General features: G+C 37.1%; 1 protein-coding gene across 1 annotated transcript; it reads left to right on the top strand.

Moving 5' to 3' along the window:
- Positions 1-5,549: 5,549 nt before the first annotated feature.
- LOC114031976 (olfactory receptor 56B1-like) lies at positions 5,550-6,509 on the top strand. Its single transcript, XM_027847177.1, has one exon. It carries the CDS (start codon positions 5,550-5,552, stop codon positions 6,507-6,509), a length of 960 nt encoding a protein of 319 aa, XP_027702978.1.
- The last annotated feature ends 15,916 nt before the right edge of the window (positions 6,510-22,425 follow it).

Raw genomic sequence — 22,425 nt, 5'->3', positions numbered from 1 at the left:
AAGCAAATGTTAAAGAGCTGAAGGGGAGACTTGGGACTTCTATTGGTTTTTGTTTGTTTGTTTTACTATCACTCCAAATTCAATTTCCTTTCAGCAATCCATTCATTTATGTCATTTAAGTCATTGTGTATTTCATTTTCTTGCTCCAGATGCTATTTACAATAAACTGTGAGAACCTCTATCACACAAGGGATTCTGCATCCTAAAGGGATTCTCCAGAGGTTCTCTATACCAAGATATCCCCTTGAAGGATAAAGTTATAATATATAAGGAGTTTTCTGGTTTATGTCAACAGGGACACTCTAACTCCATCTAACCTGGGCTTCAGTGCTCTTCCTTCATGATTGGTAAATGAATCTTACTTTTCCCTTCCTCCACCAACTTGTCAGGCTCCTGAGCAGCTACTCCCCCCCCCCCCCCCCCTGCTCACCCCCTTGAAGTTCTTCTAGTGGCCATAAATCACACAGTTTTATCATATACCTGTAGTCATTACAAAACAGAGCTTCTCACATGCTAAAGGTCCACATTTAAAAAGATCTATTCCAGGACTTTACAGTGATCCCCACAGTACTGATTGCTGCAGCCTCTCATACGTCTGTCAAAACTCAAGGTGAGTACAAGATCATCTACTAGATGATGTAATGGATAGAACACTGGACTTTCAGCCAGGAAGGAAGGAACTTGAATCCTGCCTCAGACGCTTATTATGTGCCCATTAGTAAGTCATTTAACCCTTCTCTGCCTGACTATTTGTATTGAGTATTGCAACTTGCCTTAGACTAGGACAGGGTGGTGAATATCCAGGTCCTTGGAGGGTTTCCACTCTAAATTGGTTCATCTAAAGTAATCAGAAAATGTCCTAGGGAAGAACGTCTCAGATAATAGATGAGCCCATAGGGAGCTCTAAAGAGTACCTCAGAAAAAAAAAGAAATTCTGTGAAAATTTATCATTTGTTAATAAAAAAGAAATAGGACTATATTAAGAGACACAATTTCATCATGCCATGTTAAATGCAACTACGTAAGAATTTGTGTTATCCTGGTTACAACAATGGGAAGCTTCAATTTTCAACTGGTAAATTGCCTGAGTAGATGTTTAAGTAACTGACTTCTTAGAATGGGAATTTCAGAAATGAGGGATACCCCATGCAAATGCAGAGGTAATAGATGGAATGCCATGGATGGAAAATAAATAGAGGGCCAATTTGGTGGGAATGTTGTGTGAAGGGTAAGAAAATGTTATAAGATGACTCCATATATAGGTGAGAGATATATTTTCAGGGCTAAAACTGGTGTGGTGTCCAATTCATTGCCTGTAGTAATGTAGTAATGAAATTTAGAGGTCTTGTCTACTTCTTGATGACAATGAATAACCTACCCCTAACTAATTGCAACACATCATGTTATTTTCTTTGGAAAGACAAGAATAAGAGGCTTGCTAAGTTGGAAGGGACTTTAATGTTCATTTAGCTCAACGCCTACCCATAGTATAAAGCTTATCTCCAAAATTCTTGACAAGTGGACATCCTGCCTTTGCTTTAAGACTTTTAATAATGAGGAACTCTCCCCTGCCCTTCCCCATTCTAACAGCTCATACTGTTAAGAATATTTTTCTTGTATTAAATCAAATTCTTTCTCCTTGTAATTTCCAGTTGTTTTTCCAGTTCTGCTCTCTGTGAATTAGTCTATTACTTTTTGCATATAAAAACCCTTCAATTAACTTAAAATCATTATCGTGATCTTTTCTCTACCCTCAGTATTTACATCTTCAGGATAAAGACCCATTTTTTTAAAACTTTGCAAGAATAGTATAGGTTAGAGCCCTTTCACTAACCTTACCTGGCTAACTCTGAATGTTTCTTCTTATCTCTTTAAAAATTAATCTTCCAGAATTGGATATAATATTTAATGTCCAGAAGGACAGACTACAGCAGGATTATCATGCATCCTTCTAAAACAGAGTTTCTTAACCTGGGATCCATGACCTCTGAAAGACTCTATGGTTAGATTTCAGGAGGTCTGTAAACTTGGCTGGGAAAAAAAAATACAACTTTATTTCTACTAACCTCTAATTGAAAATTAATATTTCTTTAATTTCTTTTTAAAAAACCACATTATTCTGAGTAGGTGTTCATAGGCTTCACCATATTGCTGCAGAGGTCAATGAAACAATATAGTTAAAAATCCCTGATAAAGAGACTGTACTTATCTCAACATAGCCTAAAAATCACTTTTTTTTTAGCATAGTTGACTCACATTAAATTTCTAGCCCATTAAAAAACCCCTACACATCTTTCACATGAATGATATTCTTTGTGATAAAAGAACAGTAATGCTGATCAATCAAAAGAAACATTGAACCATCATTAATAGAAAACATCAAAAAATTTTGTCATTTATGGACCAACCATTTGTGGTGTTAATGGAAGTTTTCAAGAAAATTTTGAATGAGAACTGAGAGGGCCACTTAATGGCATACCCTATTCTTGAAGAACTGGTAAGCCTTTGTATTCCTAAGTAGAAAATAAACTAAAAGAGAAAGAGCCATGCAATAGCTTCCATTATTCTGAATGAAGCAGCAACCCTGTTCTCACTTGAAATAGTACTGACCTTAGGCCATGTTCAAGAATAGACTATCTAGTACCAGGTGTCGAGTTATTAGAGAGCCTCAAGGAATGATTTTGCCCATTTTGAGGTTTAAATTGACATTTTGGTGAAAGATCACATAGGGTTTCACTGAGGCCAAGTAACCTTGGGGATGGTCAGCAGAACCATGACAGAGGTCATGTTCAGGCTTCAGTTGATCATGCAGCACAACTCCTGTATAGACTGGAGCTCAGCTTCCCATTGGGGTTGGTCCTCAAGCCTCAACAAAGATTTCCCTGAGGTAGCAGGGCTTTGTTCCAGGGAAATCTATAAGTGTTTACAGAGTGTCAGGATTTGCAAGAAACAAGTAAATCACTTAGATCAGTTAGACGACATGATCGATAGAGCACTGGTATTGGAGCTAGGAAGGATGGAGCTTGAATCCTGCCTCAGAAACTTACTAGCTATGTAGGTGACTGTGAGTAAATCACCTAACCTTTCTCTGACTCAATTTCTTCTTTGTGGGGATCATACTTACCTACAGGAATATACAGGTAAATGTTTAAAAATTGATCTCTACAAAAAATGCATGCATAAAAATACTTTAAAGGTTAATTTTTATTATTAACATTTTTTAAAGTTTAGACAGTAAACAAAATAATAAATAAACCCTAATTAGCAGCTCTTGCCAATTTCTGAGGCTTAAATGCTCACACTGAAAATTTTACTATAGGTTCTCTCAAGATGGTTACAGCCAGCTCTAGTCTGTAGCCCTGCCCACCTCACAGGGTGGTTGTGAGAATCAAATAAAATCCTTTATGTAAAGCACTTGGTAAACCTTAAAGCCAGATGTTATTATTAAATCTCCCTAGTTTCCTCAAAAAAAGAAATAAAGATTTGAGGGACCTTTCTTTTCAGAGTTAGATATGATTAATAGATAGGAAGAATTTTAAGTTAATTTACAACAACAGTTCCATAATCATTTGTCAGAACACCTAAATAGCTGTAAACTATATGTGAGAAAGTACATTAACAAATGAATGAAAAAGTATTTATTAAGTGCTATGTGACAGGTACTGCTAAATATTAGTAATACAAATGGAAACAAGCTTGATAGTACTTACTCTCAAGCTCATGCTCTAACCTGAGGACAACATATAAAAGAAAAAGCTCCATTGTGAGGCAGATCAAAAATCTAGAAGTCCTAAGGGTTCAGTGGTGGGGTGGGTGTCAAGGGCCAGAGGTCTTTTGGCTAGGAAGTGACCTTGCCTATACTTTGGGAAGAAGAACAGGCAAGAAAGGTCAAGGGGAAAAAAGGCAATATGCCATTTTGACTGCCCTACAACAGATATGTAACATGGATCCAGCACTGATTTTTTTTTAAATCTGGGAAAAGTGGGAATTTGTTAAGAGCATCATTGGTACAGTTTAGCTACCATATGATGCAATGCTTCATCATTGATTACTCATTCTGCAATATTAAGAAAAACAATTGCAGATCAGGTACCAAGTAGTACAATTCACTGCTCTAGGCAGATGTGAATTAATAGAATATGCCTATACTCCTGAATTTGGTAGCTAGAGTTGCTAAATAATAAAAGAGACTTGGGTAGATCCTCTACTCTTAATTCCCATTTCACCTAAGGCAGAGAAATGAGAACAGATTAGTCTTAGAGGTCAGATCTTATTACCACCATATGAAAGGCAAGACAATGAAGCTATGGAGCTATGGAGACAGGAAGGTAACCATTATTTCCAGAAGCCATAAGCAGTGCACCAACCTTTCTCTAATGCTTGGAGAAGGCATTGCTTTGGCAGCCAATTGTAGGGCTCTTGGGCTCTCTACAATGAGCAGTTAAGCAGGAAGAGAACAGTGTTTATGGTTGGAGTGTATAGAATGCCTCATTTTGTTGTTGTTGCTGAGATGGTTGCCACTGGAAAAAAAATATGAACCAAGAGAGAAAAATGTGACTATGGACTTTTTCTATCTGTTTGCTCTCCCTGTGTCCTGCCACATTTCCTTTACCAAAGTGTCTTGGACAAGGTTACACTGTGGTTTTCCTGAGGTCTAGGGCAAAGAGGACTTAACAAGGTTTGATGGTTATGAATATGTTCCATGAGTTCAGCAAAATAGCAACATCCTTCACAAACCCTGTGGGGTGTTCCCTTTTGTTTTGAGTTTAACTATACCAGTTGTCTAGTGTGTTGCAATCACTGGTCACAGGAAACTGAGAGTATCTTCTTTGTAAATTTCTATAGGCTATGGAAACTATCCTGGCAATTTTCTGTGTACAATATCAAACATTGTGGGATTTGATATACCTTGTGAAAAGGAAAAGATCAATAATCAATACCTTGAGTGTTTTTGTTCTGAATTGCTTTGCTAATCATTTACCAACTATAATCATTTTAATAAGATAAGAAGTAATTGTGATTTATATTAAGGATATAGACCTGGGGAAAAAAACCTGTGTAACCAAAGCTAAGATATAATCCCAGGTGAATTCCTTTGTTAAGATAGCCTTAGGAGTGTGACTAAATCATTATAAAGTGTATGTTAATTGTGGAATCATAATAATAATCTTTATATTAAAATATATTGACCTGCCCTAGGTTCATGATGAAATCAGTTACACTGACATATTGTGCAAAAGATGCTTGTGATTGTGACAAACTGAATAATGCAAAAGGGCAAATCTTTTAAAAAAAAAAGACAGGTATGATAATTGAGACATACCTAGCCCTATTATACCAAAGATAAATCAAGAGAGCTATAAATAAATGTGAATCCTATAGCTTAGGGTCTCAGACTATACTGAGTAGACTGTAAAGTCTACCTTTGATTATCTTAATAAAGGCTGGTTTCTTTGCCCAGAAAGGCTTCACAGTTTCTTGTTTATACTTGTTTAGTAGTGAGATACTAAAAAGGAAAATTTGGGATTTTTTTTTCCTTTTAGGTAAGAATGCCTCCATTTATGAAAGTTTACAACAATTCTCACTTCCAGATTACCGAGTTCATCCTTAAGGGGTTCCCAGGCATCTATAACTGGCAGCATTGGCTATCTCTACCCCTAGCATTCCTTTACCTTTCATCTCTTGGTGCCAACCTCCTCATCCTGCTTACAATCCAACAGGATTCCAGCCTACACCAGCCCATGTACCAGTTCCTGGGAATCCTTTCTGTTGTAGACATGGGCCTGGCCACAACCATCACACCCAAGATATTAGCCATCTTCTGGTTTGATGCCAAGGCCATTAGCCTCCCTGAGTGCTTTGCTCAGATCTATGCCATACACTACTTTCTGGCCATGGAATCAGGTATTTTCCTCTGCATGGCTTTTGACAGATATGTGGCTATCTGCCATCCCCTCCGCTATCCCACCATCGTGACAGACTCTTCTGTCTTCAAAGCTACAGTATTCATGGTGCTCAGAAATGGACTAGCTGTTATGCCGGTGCCTGTGCTGGCTGCTCAGAGAGATTACTGCTTCTCAAATGAGATTGAGCACTGCCTCTGCTCCAACTTAGGGGTCACCAGCCTGGCCTGTGATGACAGGAGACTCAATAGAATTTGCCAACTGGTCATTGCCTGGACACTAATGGGTGGTGACCTGTGTTTGATAATCCTTTCCTATGCTCTGATCATCAATTCTGTACTGAGACTGAACTCTGCAAAAGCTGCATCCAAAGCCCTGAGCACCTGCAGCTCCCACCTCATCCTCATCCTCTTCTTCTATACAACCATTATTGTGGTGTCTGTCACCCACCTCGCAGGGAGGAAGTTTCCTCTGATCCCTGTGCTCTTCAACGTGCTACATAACATCATCCCCCCAGCTCTCAACCCTATTGTGTATGCACTCAGGACAAAGGAACTTAGACTGGGCTCCCTAAGAATCCTCAGGGTGGATAAAGAGTACAGATAAATCCACAGGCATTCACAATGGCCTTGCAGTCCATGCATATATTCTATGTCCTTTAGAAATTGACTAGAATGAGGGCAAGGACTGGTTCTAAGTTCTTACCCAGTGAGTGGCTGAGATTGTAGAAGCTACATCATGTTAACATCACTGCATTAATTTGATTATGTCTTCTAGAAGTCCTATGGGCCTCTTTACAGAAAGCTCTTTATTGTGAGTCTTTAGTGCCTCTAAGTTGAAGTCACAGAAAATAGAAGTAGAATAAAATTAGAAGAGAAAAAGAAAAAAAATGGAAGAGAAAATAGAAAATAGAAAATTCCTTGTCACCTCAGGATCCTACTGATAGCATATTGGACTATATTCAGAAGGTCATTCTAGGGACCTGGAAACATATCCATTTAATGTGCTTCCATGTAGTAGTCAATGTAGCCTGGTATAGAGAAAGATGCTGAAGAAGACTTTGCAATGATAGCAAAAATAATAATGAACAAATTTTTACTCTCTTTCTGTCCCTACCCTCTTAGTGTTGTTTGGATTTCAGTTGCTGAATGGGAAATAAGAGAATGCAGAAAGTGATGTGTCAACGAAGGAGAGATACTGTGGGATTTCAAGACTATAAGGAAGAAATAGAAAAAAGGAAGAGAAGACTCTTTTTCCAGGGATGCAACTTTGAGTTAAATTCCTTTACTTTACACACAGTGAGCTATCTGTAGAGAAAACCAGTTAGAGATCTCTGTCAGTGACAGAACATCTTATAGAATCCCCTAACAGTCACAAGAAATAACGTCTGAGCTGGGGAGTGGAATGGAATAGCAGTGTTCCAAATCCATGTCTACATGCTACAAGTGAGAGCCAATTCCAAGATCCAAAGCCCCTCAAGTCCTTCACCTAATGAATGGTCTTACAACACTCCACAATTTTTTTTTAAATCATGTGGGAATGGTGTTGTATTGGTCCATTCTTTTGCCCACTCTCAAGAAAATAAATAGCGGCATTAAGGCTGAAACAACTTAATTACATCTTTCATAAAACTTGTGGAGATTTTAGCATGCCTATATTGGTTGAGGAAAGTCTGCATCTAGAGCAGGAAACATTAACTGGGGTTCACAGATCCATTATGAGGATAAATTTCAGGATATAAATGAATTTAGATGGGGAAAAATATTGATCTTCATTGTCACTAATACATAACTCAACTTTAGAATCATTCCCAATTATCAACTTAAGAAATTATTCTGAGAAGGGGTCCATAGACTTCATCTGACTCCCAAAGAGGTCCATGACACAAAAAGGTTCAGAACCCTTGGTCTAGGAGTACAGAGCTATGTGATAGATATTCCATTGTATATTGTTTACTCCTTGTATTAGTTATATGCAAAAAGAGTAAAACATTGTGTACAACATCCAAATGTAAATCTATGTAAGTGGACAGTTCAATTATTCCATGCCATGTTTTTGTGTCCAGGGCTCTGAAAAATATAGCAGATTTGGGGAACAACACAATTATCTATTGGTAGGGACTTAAAAGCCAATTCTGATTAGGTGAATTTGTGCTACTCCAGGTATTATTGTATCATCAATTTAGACTTGGATGATCCAGAAGGTAAAGTCCAATCTATTCATTTTATAGATGAAAAAAACTTAGAGCCAAAGAGAGTAATTGACTTGTCAGATCCAAGATTTTCATTTAAATCTTCCAACTCCAAAGTCAATGCTATTTCTATTTTTGCTTAAATTTTTCATGTTTGTTATTTTTTCATCTTTCTTGTTATTTTTTAATCACCTTATTTTGCAATATATCCCTTTATTTCCCCACTTAGAGGGCCATCCCTTGTAAGAAGGAAGAAAATAGATTGAGAAAGGAAAAAAATGCAGCAAAACCAACACACCAACTGAATTTTTCAGTCTCTGTAGTGTTCTACATATAGTTTCTCCCCCATTCCTGCAAAGAAGGCAGGGATATAGACTCTTTTATCTCTATTTTAGAGTCAAGTTTCATCATTACAGTTATGCAGCATTCTATTTTTATTTTATTCTTTCCGCTCACATTGTTGTGCATTTTTTCTTGAACAGAAGATTTCACTACAGCTGGTTTTAATGGAAACCAAGCAATAACAGGGACTATGATGGGCTAGAACAAAATTTGTGAAGTAATTTCTAAAAAACAGGAATTGCAGTCATGACTTTGGAGAAGACAGAAATAACAAGGATATATCAAAAAATAAAGAGAGAAACTATATTATGCTTAAATACGCCATATACAATGAAACAATATCACCATTAAATAGACATGGACTAAGTCAGATGTATCAGTTGTGCATGGTCAGAAAATTTGAGTCTATTCCTGAGAGTAAAATGTAATTGGGAAATGTTTAACTAACTAAATAAAAATTAAATACAACATATGTGATGTTAATTTATGTCTTTCTAAGTCAAAATATCAACCATAGGAATCAATTTCCATTTGAATTTGACATCACTGCGCTAAGTGATAAATAATCTATACTCCTAAATCAAAGGCTAATCAAATTGCAAAAATAAAACCATACTTTTAGGACCTTTTAATGTTCCTCTTCAGAGCTTAATACATCCTATATGCACACAAAACAGAAAATATAGAGCTGAACAGACTGTTGGAAAAATTAGATTTTAAAAACTGGTAGAGTCTCTGGAAAGGGAATATGAAAGAACTTGCATATCGTTTAGTATTGAAAGGTACTGTTAGGGGAAGAAAATTGATAATGATATAAAAAGGCAAAAATTATGAAGTATAAACTTAAAAGATAATAAAATGGTAAAAAATATATATAATTAATATATGGAATAAGAGGAAAATAGATAGAACTAATTGGACACTATATAATGACAGCCAGAGAAATGAGACATTGGAAGAATAAATCATCAAAGCAATAACTATGAAAAAAGAGTATGATAACAATGGGATAGTATATCAGTTTTGAGAGGATTAAGTGGGAAAAAAAATGTATCTCTGAAAACATAAGGAGCCCCAGAGAATTTGCTTTACCTTCTTATCTCTTTGAACTTTTCTTCCTCTTAACACTTAAAGAAATGATTCACAGATAGAAAACAGTAGAACAATTTCTCTTACATCCTTGATTGAAATCCTGTGTCCACAAAATCTATATGTAGTCCTCAACAAAAACAAACAATAGAAATAGAAGCTGGACAGAAGCTGGGGCAAGGAAGTCTTTCCCAATTTTTTTCACATTTATTTATTTTAGTTTTAATTTATGGAATAAAACAAACATTTAGATAATAAAGTATAACAAAAAAGATGATTGCACATCAAACTGTGTTATCATATGAGATTGGACTTCTAGGAGTCAAGATGGTGGAGTAAACAGTACATCACTGTAACTCTTTCATATTCACCTCCAAACAACCATAAAATAGCACCCCAAAACAAATCCTGGAAAAAACAGAATCAGCAAAAGAATGGTTTGAAATAATCTTTTAGCCCAAGAAGATTGGAAGATTGGCAAGAAAGGGGGGGCAGAGCCAAGATGGCAGAGGGAAAGCAGTGACTTGTTTGAGCTTTCCCCCAAACCCCTCCAAATACCTATAAAAAATGTCTCTAAACAAATTCTAAAGCAGCAGAACCCACAAAAAGACAGAGTGAAACAAATTTCCAGCCAATGACAGCCTGGAGGGTTGATCAGAAGGGTATACTGTGCTGGGCAGGGAGAGGAACGCAGGTCGGTGAGGGCACGCAGGCCACAGCAACCCTGGAGCAGGCCTCAGAGGACTGAATCACGGGCAGCTGTGGTGGTTTCCAGACTTCTCAACCCATGAAAGCCAAAGACAACTTAGAAGGTCAGTGGGAAAAGTCTGTGTCTGCAGTGAGAGAAGGAGCTAGGTCTCAGTCACCCAGGGGTCGCAGCTGTTTCCTGAGCTTCTGGCCCACAGATTGAGGGGGAATCAAGTGGCTGATCAAAGTGGGATTGCAGGGTTCTCTTTGCCAGTGCTGAGGCAGGAATCTCTTACTTTACCAGTGGTTGGATCTGGGTCACAGTTCTGAGGGGCGGTCCTGGGGTGAGGAGGAATGCTGGTGTGATGAAGCTTGTTGTGGTGGTGGAGAGAAAACACCTCAACCCTTATCATAGCACCTTGGAAGAACTGAAAATTTTCAGGGCCCTAGAAGTATCTCTGAAAACAGTTGCACAAACCCCTGAAGCTTGGGACAGTACATTCTCCACATTGGAAGCAGACTTTTACCTTAACAAAGACTTTAAAACTCAAGTAATTGGCCAGGATCATGAGTAAGCAGCGCAAAAAGAGTCAGACTATATTATCTTACTTTGGTGACAAAGAAGATCAAAACATACAACCAGAAGAAGGCAATGAAGTCAAAGCTCCTACATCCAAAGCCTCCAAGAAGAATATGAATCAGTCCCAGGCCTTGGAGGAACTCAAAAGGGATTTTGAAAAGCAAGTAAGAGAAGTAGAGGAAAAACTGAGAGTTTTGCAAGAAAATCATGTAAAACAAGTCAACAGCTTGCTAAAGGAGACCCAAAAAAATACTGAAGAAAATAACACCTTAAAAAATAGCCTAACCCAAATAGCAAAAGAGGTCCAAAAAGCCAATTAAGAAAAGAATTCCCTAAAGAGCAAAATTGGCCAAATGGAAAAGGAAGTCCAAAAGATTACTGAAGAAAATACTTCCTTAAAAATTAGAATAGAGCAGTTGGAAGCTATTGACTTTATGAGAAATCAAGACACTGTAAAACAAATCCAAAAGAATGAAAAATTAGAAAACAATGTGAAATATCTCAATGGAAAAACAACTGACCTGGAAAATAGATCCCAGAGAGAGAATTTAAAAATTATTGGACTATCTGAAAGCCATGATCAAAAAAAGAGCCTAGATATCATCTTTCAAGAACTTATGCAGGAAAACTGCCCTGATATTTTAGAACCAGAGGGCAAAATAGGAATGGAAAGAATCCACTGATCTTCTTCTGAAAGAGATCCCCAAAGGAAAACTCCTAGCAATATTGTAGCCAAATTCCAGAGTCCCCAGGTCAAGGAGAAAATACTACAAGCAGCCAGAAAGAAACAATCCAAGTATTGTGGAAACACAATTAGGATAACACAAGATTTAGCTGCTTCTACATTAAGGGACCGCAGGGCATGGAATGTAATATTCCAAAGGGCAAAGGAGATAGGATTTCAACCAAGAATCACTTACCCAGCAAAACTGAGTATAATCCTGCAGGGGAAAAAATGGTCATTCAGTGAAATAGAGGACTTTCAAGCATTCTTGATGAAAAGACCAGAGCTGAATAGAAAATTTGATTTTCAAATACAAGACTCAAGTGGAACATGAAGAGGTAAACAGGAAAGAAAATCATAAGAGACTTATTATGGTTGAACTGTTTACATTCCTGCATGGAAAGATGATACTTGTAACTCATGAGACCTTTGTCAATATTAGGGTATTTGGAGGGGAAAAAGTTATATGTATGTATATATAGATATAGATAGATAGTGGGCACAGGATGAGTTGAAAATGAAGGGGTCATATCTGGAGAATAAAATTAAGGGGTGAGAGAGGATTACAGCAGGAGAAGGAGAACAGGAGAGGTAGAAAGGAGTAAATTATCTCACAAAAAAAAAAACAGAAAAGAAAAGGCTCTTACAGTGGAGGGGAGATGGGGGAAGGTGAGGGGAATGAGTGAATCTTATTCTCATAGAATTTGACTTAAGGAGGGAATAACATACACACTCAATTGGGTATGGAAATCTGTCTTACCCTACAGGAAAATAGGGGGTGAAGGGGACAAGAGAGTAGGGGGATGATAGAGAGGAGGGCAGATTGGGAAAGGGGGTAATCAGAAGCAAGTACTTCTGAGGAGGGACAGGACCAAAAGAAAGAATAGAATAAATGCAGGGGGGATAGGATTAAGGGAAATAGAGTTAGTTTTTCACAGCATGTCTACTATGGAAGTGTTTTGTATAACTGCACATATATAACCTATATTTAGTTGCTTGCCTTATCAATGAGGGTAGGTGGGGAGGGAGGAAGGGAGAAAATTTGAAACCCAAAGTTTTAAAAACACATGTTTAAAAAAAATGTTTTCACATGCAACTGGGAAATAAGAAATACAGGAAGTGGGGTACAGAAATCCATCCTGCCCTACAGGAAAATTGAAGGGGAAGGGGATAAGAGAAGGGGGGGAGAGATAGAAGGGAAGGCAGACTAGGGAAAGGGGTATTCAGAATGCATGCCATCTTGGGGTGGGGGGAGGGGCGAGATAGAGTGAAAATTTGGAACTCAAAATCTTGTGGAAGTAAATGTTGAAAACAAAAAAATAAATAAAATTACCATAAAAAAAAGAAACCCAGTTAAAAGGCTATTGTAAGAGTCCAGGAGAGATGCAGTAAGATTCTGAGCTAGGGTTGTGGCTGTGTAAGTTGAGAGAAAAAGACATATAGGAGAGATGTTGCAAAAGGGATGAGTTTTGGCAACTGATTGACATGTAGGATGAGTCAGTAAGGAGTTGAGGATGACCCCAAGGTTGCAATCCAATCATTCTGAGTATTTTGGCTATTTTAATATGACTAATAACTAAGCATAAATTTACCAAGAGTATATATATCATCATGTCTGTGTGTGATGATAATTTTCCTATGACTAGGACTAAGAAGATATAGTGGTTAGAATAGGGACAAGATGGGAACAGGAAGGATGAGGGGGAAAAGCGTTTGGGTATGATGATGGCACAGAACAAATTGAAGTTGATTGTTGTGATACATTTTGCTCTGGTCTTTTTCAATTCTAAATCCTAAGATTGTTAGATTATCCTAACTATTCATTTTACACTGTATATTTTAAATTATGTTAATGTGATCATGTTTGATCATGTTATAATGTGATTCAGTAATTATTATTTTGGAAGATCAAGGATTAAGCATCAACTTTCCCATGACAGCCAATAGCAAGACCTAAAATTTAAGTTAATGTCTATAGAATGTAATAGCTCGGACTATTGTGAAAGAAAAATGAGATCAAAAACACATAACTGCCAAACTGGGCAGAGGCATGAGAAGATAATGCTGCTAATTTGATAATACCATGAAAGTGCTTGTGAAAAATATGTGTGTATAGATATCTATATTTATGTATTTCTACATATATATATATATATTCTCAAAAAAAAAAAGAAGATTGGCAAGAAAGGTCCATCTCATTTGGGTAAAAGGGGAGCACACTCCAGGACAAAAATCAAACCAGCAAGCCAGCAGCAAGCCTGATCCCAGCAAACTAGTGGAAGGTCCTCAGCACCAGTGTAGCGGAGCAGAAAAACACCAACACTAGAACCCCCCACGTGTCTTAGCATAGCCAGGAGAAGCAGCAGATTCCAGCTCCAAGAACCACCAATTGCTTCAGCTTAGCTCCAGGTAAACAGGCATCCTCCAGCATGACAAGAAAGTAGGCTGGACTTCCACATGCTTCAGCACAGCCCCTGGCAAACAGGAATCCTCTAGTGGCCAGACCTCCGTGTTGGTTCATTGTATCCCTGGGGAAAGACAGAAATACCCACTGGGCCTAAACACATACCAGACACTACCACTAGGACCCAAGCTTAGCACCAGGTAAGCTTCCAGACCCCTAAAACCTCCAGCACCACCAGCCACTCCCTACCCCATCCTCCTCAGCATAGCACCACACACATGAGTCTCCCAGAGCCTCAGAGCAACATCAGCAACCAGCAGCAATACCAGATAGACAGCCAGGGCCTGCAGCCACTCTCACAAAAAGCTTTAGACAGTGCCCCTTCTACCCTGGGTACACAGCTCAAATTTAAAAGAAAGGAAAAAGGCCAAAAAAAAAAGATGAAAAAAAAAACAACAAAAAAAGAATCTGACCATAGAAAGACATTATGGTAACAGGAAATACTAAGACACAAACTCAGAAGAGGACAACAATATCCTTTACACATATAGGTAAAACCCCAAAGGAAAGTGGGAAGTGGTCTCAAACCTAGAAAAAAACTCATAGAAGAGCTCAAAGAGAAACTTAAAAAATCATGTAAGAGAGGTAGAAGAAAAATGGGAAAAGAAATGAGAATGATGTAAGAAAATTATGGGAAAAAAGAGTCAACAGCTTGGAAAACTGCTTAAAAAGTAGAATTGATCAAATGGAAAAGGAGATACAAAAGTCCACTAAAGAAAACAACTCCTTAAAGAGCACAATTGGCCGAAAGGAAAAGAAAGTACAAAAACTAATTGAGGAAAATAGCACCTTAAAAGTGAGAATTGGGCAAGTGGAAGCTGATGACTCTATTAGACATCAAGAATCAATCAAATTAAAAATTATGAAATAATGGAAGAAAATGTAAAATACCTCATGGCAAAAACAACTGAGATAGAAAATAGATCCAGGAGAGATAATATCAGAATCCCTGGACTACCTGAAAGTCATAATCAAGAGGACCTAAACGACATTTTTCAAAAAATTATCAAGGGAAACTATTTTGATGTTCTGGAACTAGAGGGCAAAATAAGGATTGAAAAAAATCCACTGATGACCTCAGGAAAGAGATTCCAAAATAAAAATTCCAAGGAACATCATAGCCAATTTTTAAAACTATTAGATCAAGGCAAAAACATACTACAAGTAGCCAGAAAGAAACAATTCAAATATTGGGGAATCACAATCAGGATTACACAGGACTTACCAGCTGCAATATTAAAGGACTGGAGATCATGGAACATGATATTCCAGAAGGCAAAAGATATAGGACTACAACCAAGAATCACTTACTCGGCAAAATTAAGCATAATACATCAAGGGGAAAAAATGATCATTCAATGAAATAGAAGGATTTCAAGCTTTCATAAGAAGAAGACCAGAACTGAACCAAAAATTTGACCCAATATCAAGACCCAAGAGAAACACAAACAGGTAAAAAGAGAAAAGAAAGCATAAGGGATTCAATAGAGCTAAACTATTTACATCCCTACATGGAAAGATGACACTTGTAATTCTTAAAAATTGTATCACTAATAGTACAGCTAGAAGGAATATAGATACGCAGAAGGTGCAGGTATAAGGAGAATTTGAGGAAATTACATAAAAAAAATTAAGGGATGAGGAAATGGAGTACAATGAGTGCAGATGGAAGAAAGAAGTAGAATGGAATAAATAAGAGGTGTGAAAGATCTATTACAGTGGAGGAGAAGATGGGAGGGTGGGCGATGAGCATCACTTGAACTTATTTTCATCAGTATTTGCTCAAAGAAAGAATCATATACACAATCACTTGAATATAGAAATCTATCTTATCTGACAGGGAAGTAGGAGAGGAGGAGATCAAGTAAAGAGGTAGGGGAGGACTGACAAGAGGGAGGGCAGATCAGGGGAGGTGGTAGACAGGAGCAAACAATGGTGAGGGGGAAAAGGGTGAAAGGAGAGAGAGGACAGACAAAAGGAATAGGATGGAGGGAAATACACAGGTAGTAATCATAACTGTAATGTAAATGGAATGAACACTTCCAGAAAATGGAAGTGGATAGCAGAGTAGATAAAAACTAGAATCCTACAATATATTGTTTACAAGAAACACATTTGAAGCAGAGAGACACACACAGTAAAGGTAAGAAGCTGGAGCAAAATCTATTATGCTTCAATTGAAGCAAAAGAAGCAGGGGTAGAAATCCTGATGTCAAACAAAGTAAAAGCAAAAATCTACCTCATTAAAGAGATAAAGGAGGAAACTACATCTTGCTAAAAAGTACCATAGACAATGAAGCAATATCAATAGTAAACATAAATGCACTAAGCAGTATAGCATCCATATTCTTAAAGGACAAATTAAGTGAGTTACAGGAAGACATAGACAGCAAAACTATACTTGTGGAGGACCTCAACTCTCCCCTCTCAGAACTCAATAAATACAACCAAAAAGTAAATAAGAAAGAAACTAAGAAGGTAAATAGAATATTAGAAAAGGTAGATACAACAGACCTTTGGCACGATTTAGATATAAAGGATGACACCATAAGCAAATTAGAAGACCAAGGAATAGTCTGCCTGTCAGATCTATGGGGAGGGGAAGAATTGATGACCAAACAAGAAATAGAGAGCATTACAAAATATAAAATAGAGAATTTTGATACATTAAAATAAAAAGCTTTTGTACAAACAAAACTAATGTAACCAAAATTAAAGGGCAAGTAGAAAGATAGGAAACAATCATAATAAATGTCTCTGATAAAGGCCTAATTTCTCAAATATATAGAGAATTGAGTCGAATTTACAAGAATATAAGCCTCTCCCCAGTTAATGATAAATGGTCAAAGGACGTGAACAGGTAGTTCATGAAGAAATCAAGGCTATCTATAGGCATATGAAGAAATGCTCTAAATCACTCTTGATTAGAGAACTGCCAATTAAAACAACTCTGAGGTACCACCTCACATCTATCAGATTAACTAATATGACAGAAAAGGAAAATTATAAATGCTGAAGAAGATGTGGGGAAAATGGGACACTGATGTCTTGTTGGTAGAATTGTGAACCGACCTAACCATTCTGGAGAACAATTTGGAACCATGCCCAGCTGTGGCAATCAAACTGTGCATGCCCTTTGACCCAGAAATACTACTACTAAGTCTGTATCCCAAACAGATCATTAAAAAGTGAAAACAACCTACATGTACAAAAATATTTATAGCAGACCTTTTTGTGATGGCAAAGAATTGGAATTTGAGGGGATGCCCATCAGTTGTGGAATGACTGAACAAGCTGTGGTATATGAATGAAATGGAATAGTATTGTGCAATAAGAAATGATGAATAGGCAGATTTCAGAAAAACCTGGAAAAACTTGTATGAACTGATGCAAAGTGACAAAAGCAGAACCAGGAAAACATTGTACACAGTATCAGCAACATTTTGTGATGTTCATCTATGAATGACTCAGCTCCTCTCAACAACACAATGATGTAAGACAAGCACAAAGGACTCATGAAGGAAAATGCTATACATATCCAGATAAAGAACTGATGGACTCTGAATGCAGATTGAAGCATATTTTTTTTCCACTTCTTAGTTCTTTCCCATGGTTTTTTTTCCCGTTTGATCTATTTCTTCTTTCACAACTGTGATTAATATGAAAATATTTTTACACAATAGCATAAGTATAAACTATCAAACTGCCTACAATTTTCAGAACAGGAAATGGAGAAATATTTGGAATTTAAAATTGTGTAAAAATAGATGCTAAACATTTTCTTGATATGTAATGAGAGAAAAATAAAATATTATTCAAAAAATTAAAGTTATTATATAGATTTCTTTTTTTCTTCCCTCCCCCCACTCTAGAGATGGCTACCATTAGACACAAATATATATATCTGTAAAATTATTCCATATATACTCCTATGTATCAATTATTTCTCTGGATACAGATAGTGTTTTTCTTCATATGATTTTATAGTTAATTTGGATATTTATTTATTGTTAATTAATTTTTAGTTTTCAACATTTACTTCTACAAGATTCTGAGTTCTAAAGTTTCTCCCCATCTCTCCCCTCCCCCAACCCCAAGATGGCATGCATTCTAAATATCCCTTTCCTCAATCTGCCCTCCTATCTTTCATCCCCCCCTCTATTGTCCCCTCCCCCCCATTTTCCTATAGGGAAGGATAGATTTCCATACCCAATTGAGTGTGTATGTTATTCCCTCTTTAAGCCTAATCTGATGAGAGTAAGGTTCACTCATTGCCTCTCACCTCCTCCCTCTTCCCCTCCACTATAAAGTTTTTTCTTGCTGCTTTTATGTAAGATAATTTACCCCATTCTACCAGTACCTTTCTCCTTCTCTCAGTATAATCCTCTCACCCCTTAATTTTATTTTTTAGATATCATCCCTTCATCTTCAACTCACCCTGTGCTCTCTGTCTCTGTCTCTCTCAGTCTCTGTCTCTGTCTCTCTTTCTCTCTCTCTTTCTGTATATATATATTCTCTCCAACTACAATAGTACTGAGGAAGGTCTCATGAGTTACAAATATTATCTTTCCATGTAAGAATGTAAACAGTTCAACTTTAATAAGTCCCTTAGGATTTCTCTTTCCTGTTTACTTTTTCATGCTTCTCTTGAGTCTTATATTTGAAAGAATTTTTTTATTCAGCTCTGGTCTTTTCATCAAGAATACTTGAAAGTCCTCTATTTCATTGAATATCCATTTTTTCTCCTGAAGGATTTTAGTCAGTTTTGCTGGGTAGCTGATTCTTGGTTTTAATTCAAGCTCCTTTGACCTCCAGAATATCATGTTCCAAGCCGTCTGATCCCTTAATGTAGAAGCTGCTAAATCTTGTGTTATTCTGATTGTGTTTCCATAATGTATTTGAATTGTTTCTTTCTGACTGCTTGTAATTTTTTTCTTCTTGAGCTGGAACTCTAGAATTTGGCTATAATATTCCTAGGAGTTTTCCCTTGAGGATCTCTTTCAGGAGGTGATTGGTGTATTCTTTCAATTTCTATTTTACCCTCTGGTTCTAGAATATCAGGGCAGTTTTCCCTCATAATTTCTTGAAAGATGATGTCTAGGCTCTATAATAAGACAAGTGGATATTCTAATAACATTCTAATAAGAAGACCAGTGTCACTAGATCATAGAGGACAATGAAAGGAATATATTGTAAGAAGATTAGAAAGAAGAAGAGATCAGTTTATGAAGGACTTTCAAAGTCAAAGAGGGGATTTTATATTTGACTCTGGAAATAATACAGAGCAAATGGAGTTAACTATGGTACATTGATAAAGCCAGATGTATTCTTTAGAAAAATCATTTTGATAGCCAAGCAGTAGATGGACTGGAGTAGGGCAGACTTGAGGTAGGGAGACCAACCAGTAGGCTATCACAATAATCCTGGCATTAGTAAATGAGGTCCTACACCAAATTGGTGAAGGTAGTGTCAGGAGAGAGAAGGGGCCACCAAGCTGTTGCAGACATAAAATCAATAACTTCTGGCAACAGATTGGATGGGAGAAGGGGGTAGCAGTTAGAATGAAGCTTCCAGGATAATATTTAGGTTTCAAGCCTGGAGGACTAGAAGTATGTTTGGGCCCATTATAATAATAGGGAAGTTCAGGAGAGGAGAAGGTAGTTCTGTGTGTTGGAGGAGGGGAGAGATAATGAATTCAAATTCAAAAATATTCAGCTAGGTTGTCTGTGGGACACCCAACTGGAGATGTCCAGGAGGCAACTGGAGATGTAAGATCAGTAGTCAGAAGAGAGGGTAGAGCTGTATAAATACATCTCAGAACAGTCTGCAAAATGGTTTCATGGGGGCTTGAAGGAAACAGGAAGAATCTGCTTTATGCTAGGAAGTTCTGTTTTCAAGGAAATTTGTCATGTGCTTCCTATAATTAATGAATTATCCTCATGAATTTAAACATGACCCATAAGAAAAATTGCATTGGCACACATTTCAGTAGCACTCACATTTAATAGATCAAAGCATTCCATACTGCATAATCTAACTTTATAATTAATGTCAGTAGAACCATTGTCCCTGATTTTGTCTGCCTCCTGGGATTACCTCCCTTGACATCTGGGAGAACAGTACATCTCTGATGGAGGCAGTAACCTTCTTTTACTCCTTCATCCTCCCAACAATCAGGTGCCTCATATTATCTCTATCCCTCCCTCAGCCCTTGAATTGCTTTGCCTGGTCTATAAAATCCCATTTCTTCCCTGTGAGTCTGAAGTTACTGTTAACTCTGGGTTCAACTCAACTCCTTGACTTGACTCCTGTAGGACTGATTATTGTAGCCTCCCATATTTCTCTCAATGGTCATGGTGAGTACCACAGTTCTGGTCTCCTCAGATTCTTCTGGTGATTACCAAAGACCTGGGCTGGTAGTGGTGGTGGTGGTGAAACTCAGTCTTCTTACCCAAAATTGACCATGAAATGTGCCAAAGAAAGGAGGGAATCAGATGTTACAGAGGGAGGGACCTTAGCAAGGGGGTGCTGGCACTGAAATGGAGCTAGCATCTGGATAAAAGAATTATCTATAGGTCAAACATCAATCACTTAACAATCCCCTAGCAGACAACTGAAATGATCACAAAACATTCTGTAAGACTGAGGATTACTTCAACTAGATGAGGAAAGGGCAGCATTTTGATTTTCTTTCCTAGAATACAAAGCTTCCACATTAAAAAGGAAAAGTCCCAGAGATGTCAGAACCATTTGTTTAATTCAGTGTAGTAAGTGTACATGCCTGAAGCATTGTGCAATTATAGAATTGTAGAATATTGGAGTTATTTTTAATTAATTATTTGATTTTGCAAGGATTTATTATCTTTCCTTCCCATTGCATCCCAATAGAACAATAAAAAATATAAGTCCTTCATAACAAATATGCATAGTCTATCAATTACAAATATTCAAATCAGTTAGTCCAAATTTATATGAATCATTTTTGATCGGACACCCATCACTTCTCTGTGAGGAGATTTGTAGGATGTTTCATCTTCAGTCCTCTGGACAAATGGTTTATCACTATATCAAACAGAATTCTAAAGTCTTAAACTTATTTTTCTTTATAATGTCATCATTTGTCCTACTCACTTCAATCTGTATCAGTTCATAGAGGTCTTTTCAATTACCTCTGAAACTGTCTTTTTTATTATTTCTAATACAGCTATAGTATTCCATTATATACATACACCATAATTTTTAGCCATCCACCATTAGGAAGAGTAGCTCTGTTAGCTTCCAGTTTGGGGCTACAATGTAAAGAATATGTAAATGAAAAAGAAAATGAAAAGAAATTAAAAAGAATTTGTACATTTTGGTCCTTTTCATATTTTGTTGATTTCTGTACTCTGCTGCCTCACCTAAAATACTGCACCCAGAATCCAGATGAGAAAAACCATGGACAAGGACATTAAGATTATCACCTCTATCATACTTTGAATATTGAAAGCTAAGATTACATTAATTTTTTCTAGTTTCCATGAAAAAAGGAAAGGGAGGAAAGGTAGACTAATCCTTCCATGATATATATATTCTTCCTGCTAGAGGTAAAGTAGTTGAGCTAAAGAGATGAGAAAGCAGCAGCTGTTCCCTTTAGCCCTAAGGAATGCACCAGTCCTAATCCAAGTTTGTGACAAATGTAATTCAAAGATAGATCCAGAAAGGGACATGGGACCATAGCTCCTATTTTAAAAGCACATCCAGGCTCAGATTCTTATGATCTAGGCATTGCTCAGGTTTTTACAATCTAGTCAATAGCTCATAGGTGCTCAGATTCCTTAAGAATCTGGCCAACATGATGGATCTTTAATAAACCTTGACTTTGGCTGAAAAAAAAGAAGTCCAGTATGCTAATACTTCAGAGTTAATTTTCATGAAATAGAGAGTGATAGTAACCAGAGATAAACATCTTTTTCATACCAGAATAGTGGGGCCTTCAGAGTCATATGTACTGTGGTAATTTTCCATTGTGTGTCAATTTGTATGTTATCTTTAGCTGGACATGACCCCAGGGAAGTTGTATGTACTAGGTTTCGCTATAAGTTATCTATAGTCTTGAGAAGAATGAACATGGAAGGAATAATCACGATCAATAGCACTAGATACAGAACAATTTCACCCATGAAAAAGCCTTTCACCAATTCCTTCTTCTATTAGCCATTGCTGTGAGAGTGGACTCAGAATCTGGGCAACTAACAGAACCTGGATCCTTGTAGTCTGTATCCCAGAATTCTGCTATTTCTTAGAATTGCAAGGCCTTAAGGAACAGGGCTTCTATTACTAGAATTCTGTGTGTACATTTTGAAATACTATACCATATACAAACAAGTATCTAATAAATCTTACTCAATGGCAGAAAAGGTATTGTAGAATAATGATTCTGGGGAACTTTTCTTCTCAGAGAAG

This window comes from Vombatus ursinus, unplaced genomic scaffold, assembly GCF_900497805.2.
Source record: "Vombatus ursinus unplaced genomic scaffold, bare-nosed wombat genome assembly UNPS02015326.1, whole genome shotgun sequence".
NCBI classification, from domain to species: domain Eukaryota; kingdom Metazoa; phylum Chordata; class Mammalia; order Diprotodontia; family Vombatidae; genus Vombatus; species Vombatus ursinus.
The sequence above is the reverse complement of the archived record's forward strand: the minus strand, read 5'-3'. Positions and strand labels throughout refer to the sequence as shown.

Excerpts from the sequence above, each read along its gene's own strand:
- LOC114031976 (XM_027847177.1), top strand. The coding sequence starts at position 5,550 with ATGCCTCCATTTATGAAAGTTTACAACAATTCTCACTTCCAGATTACC.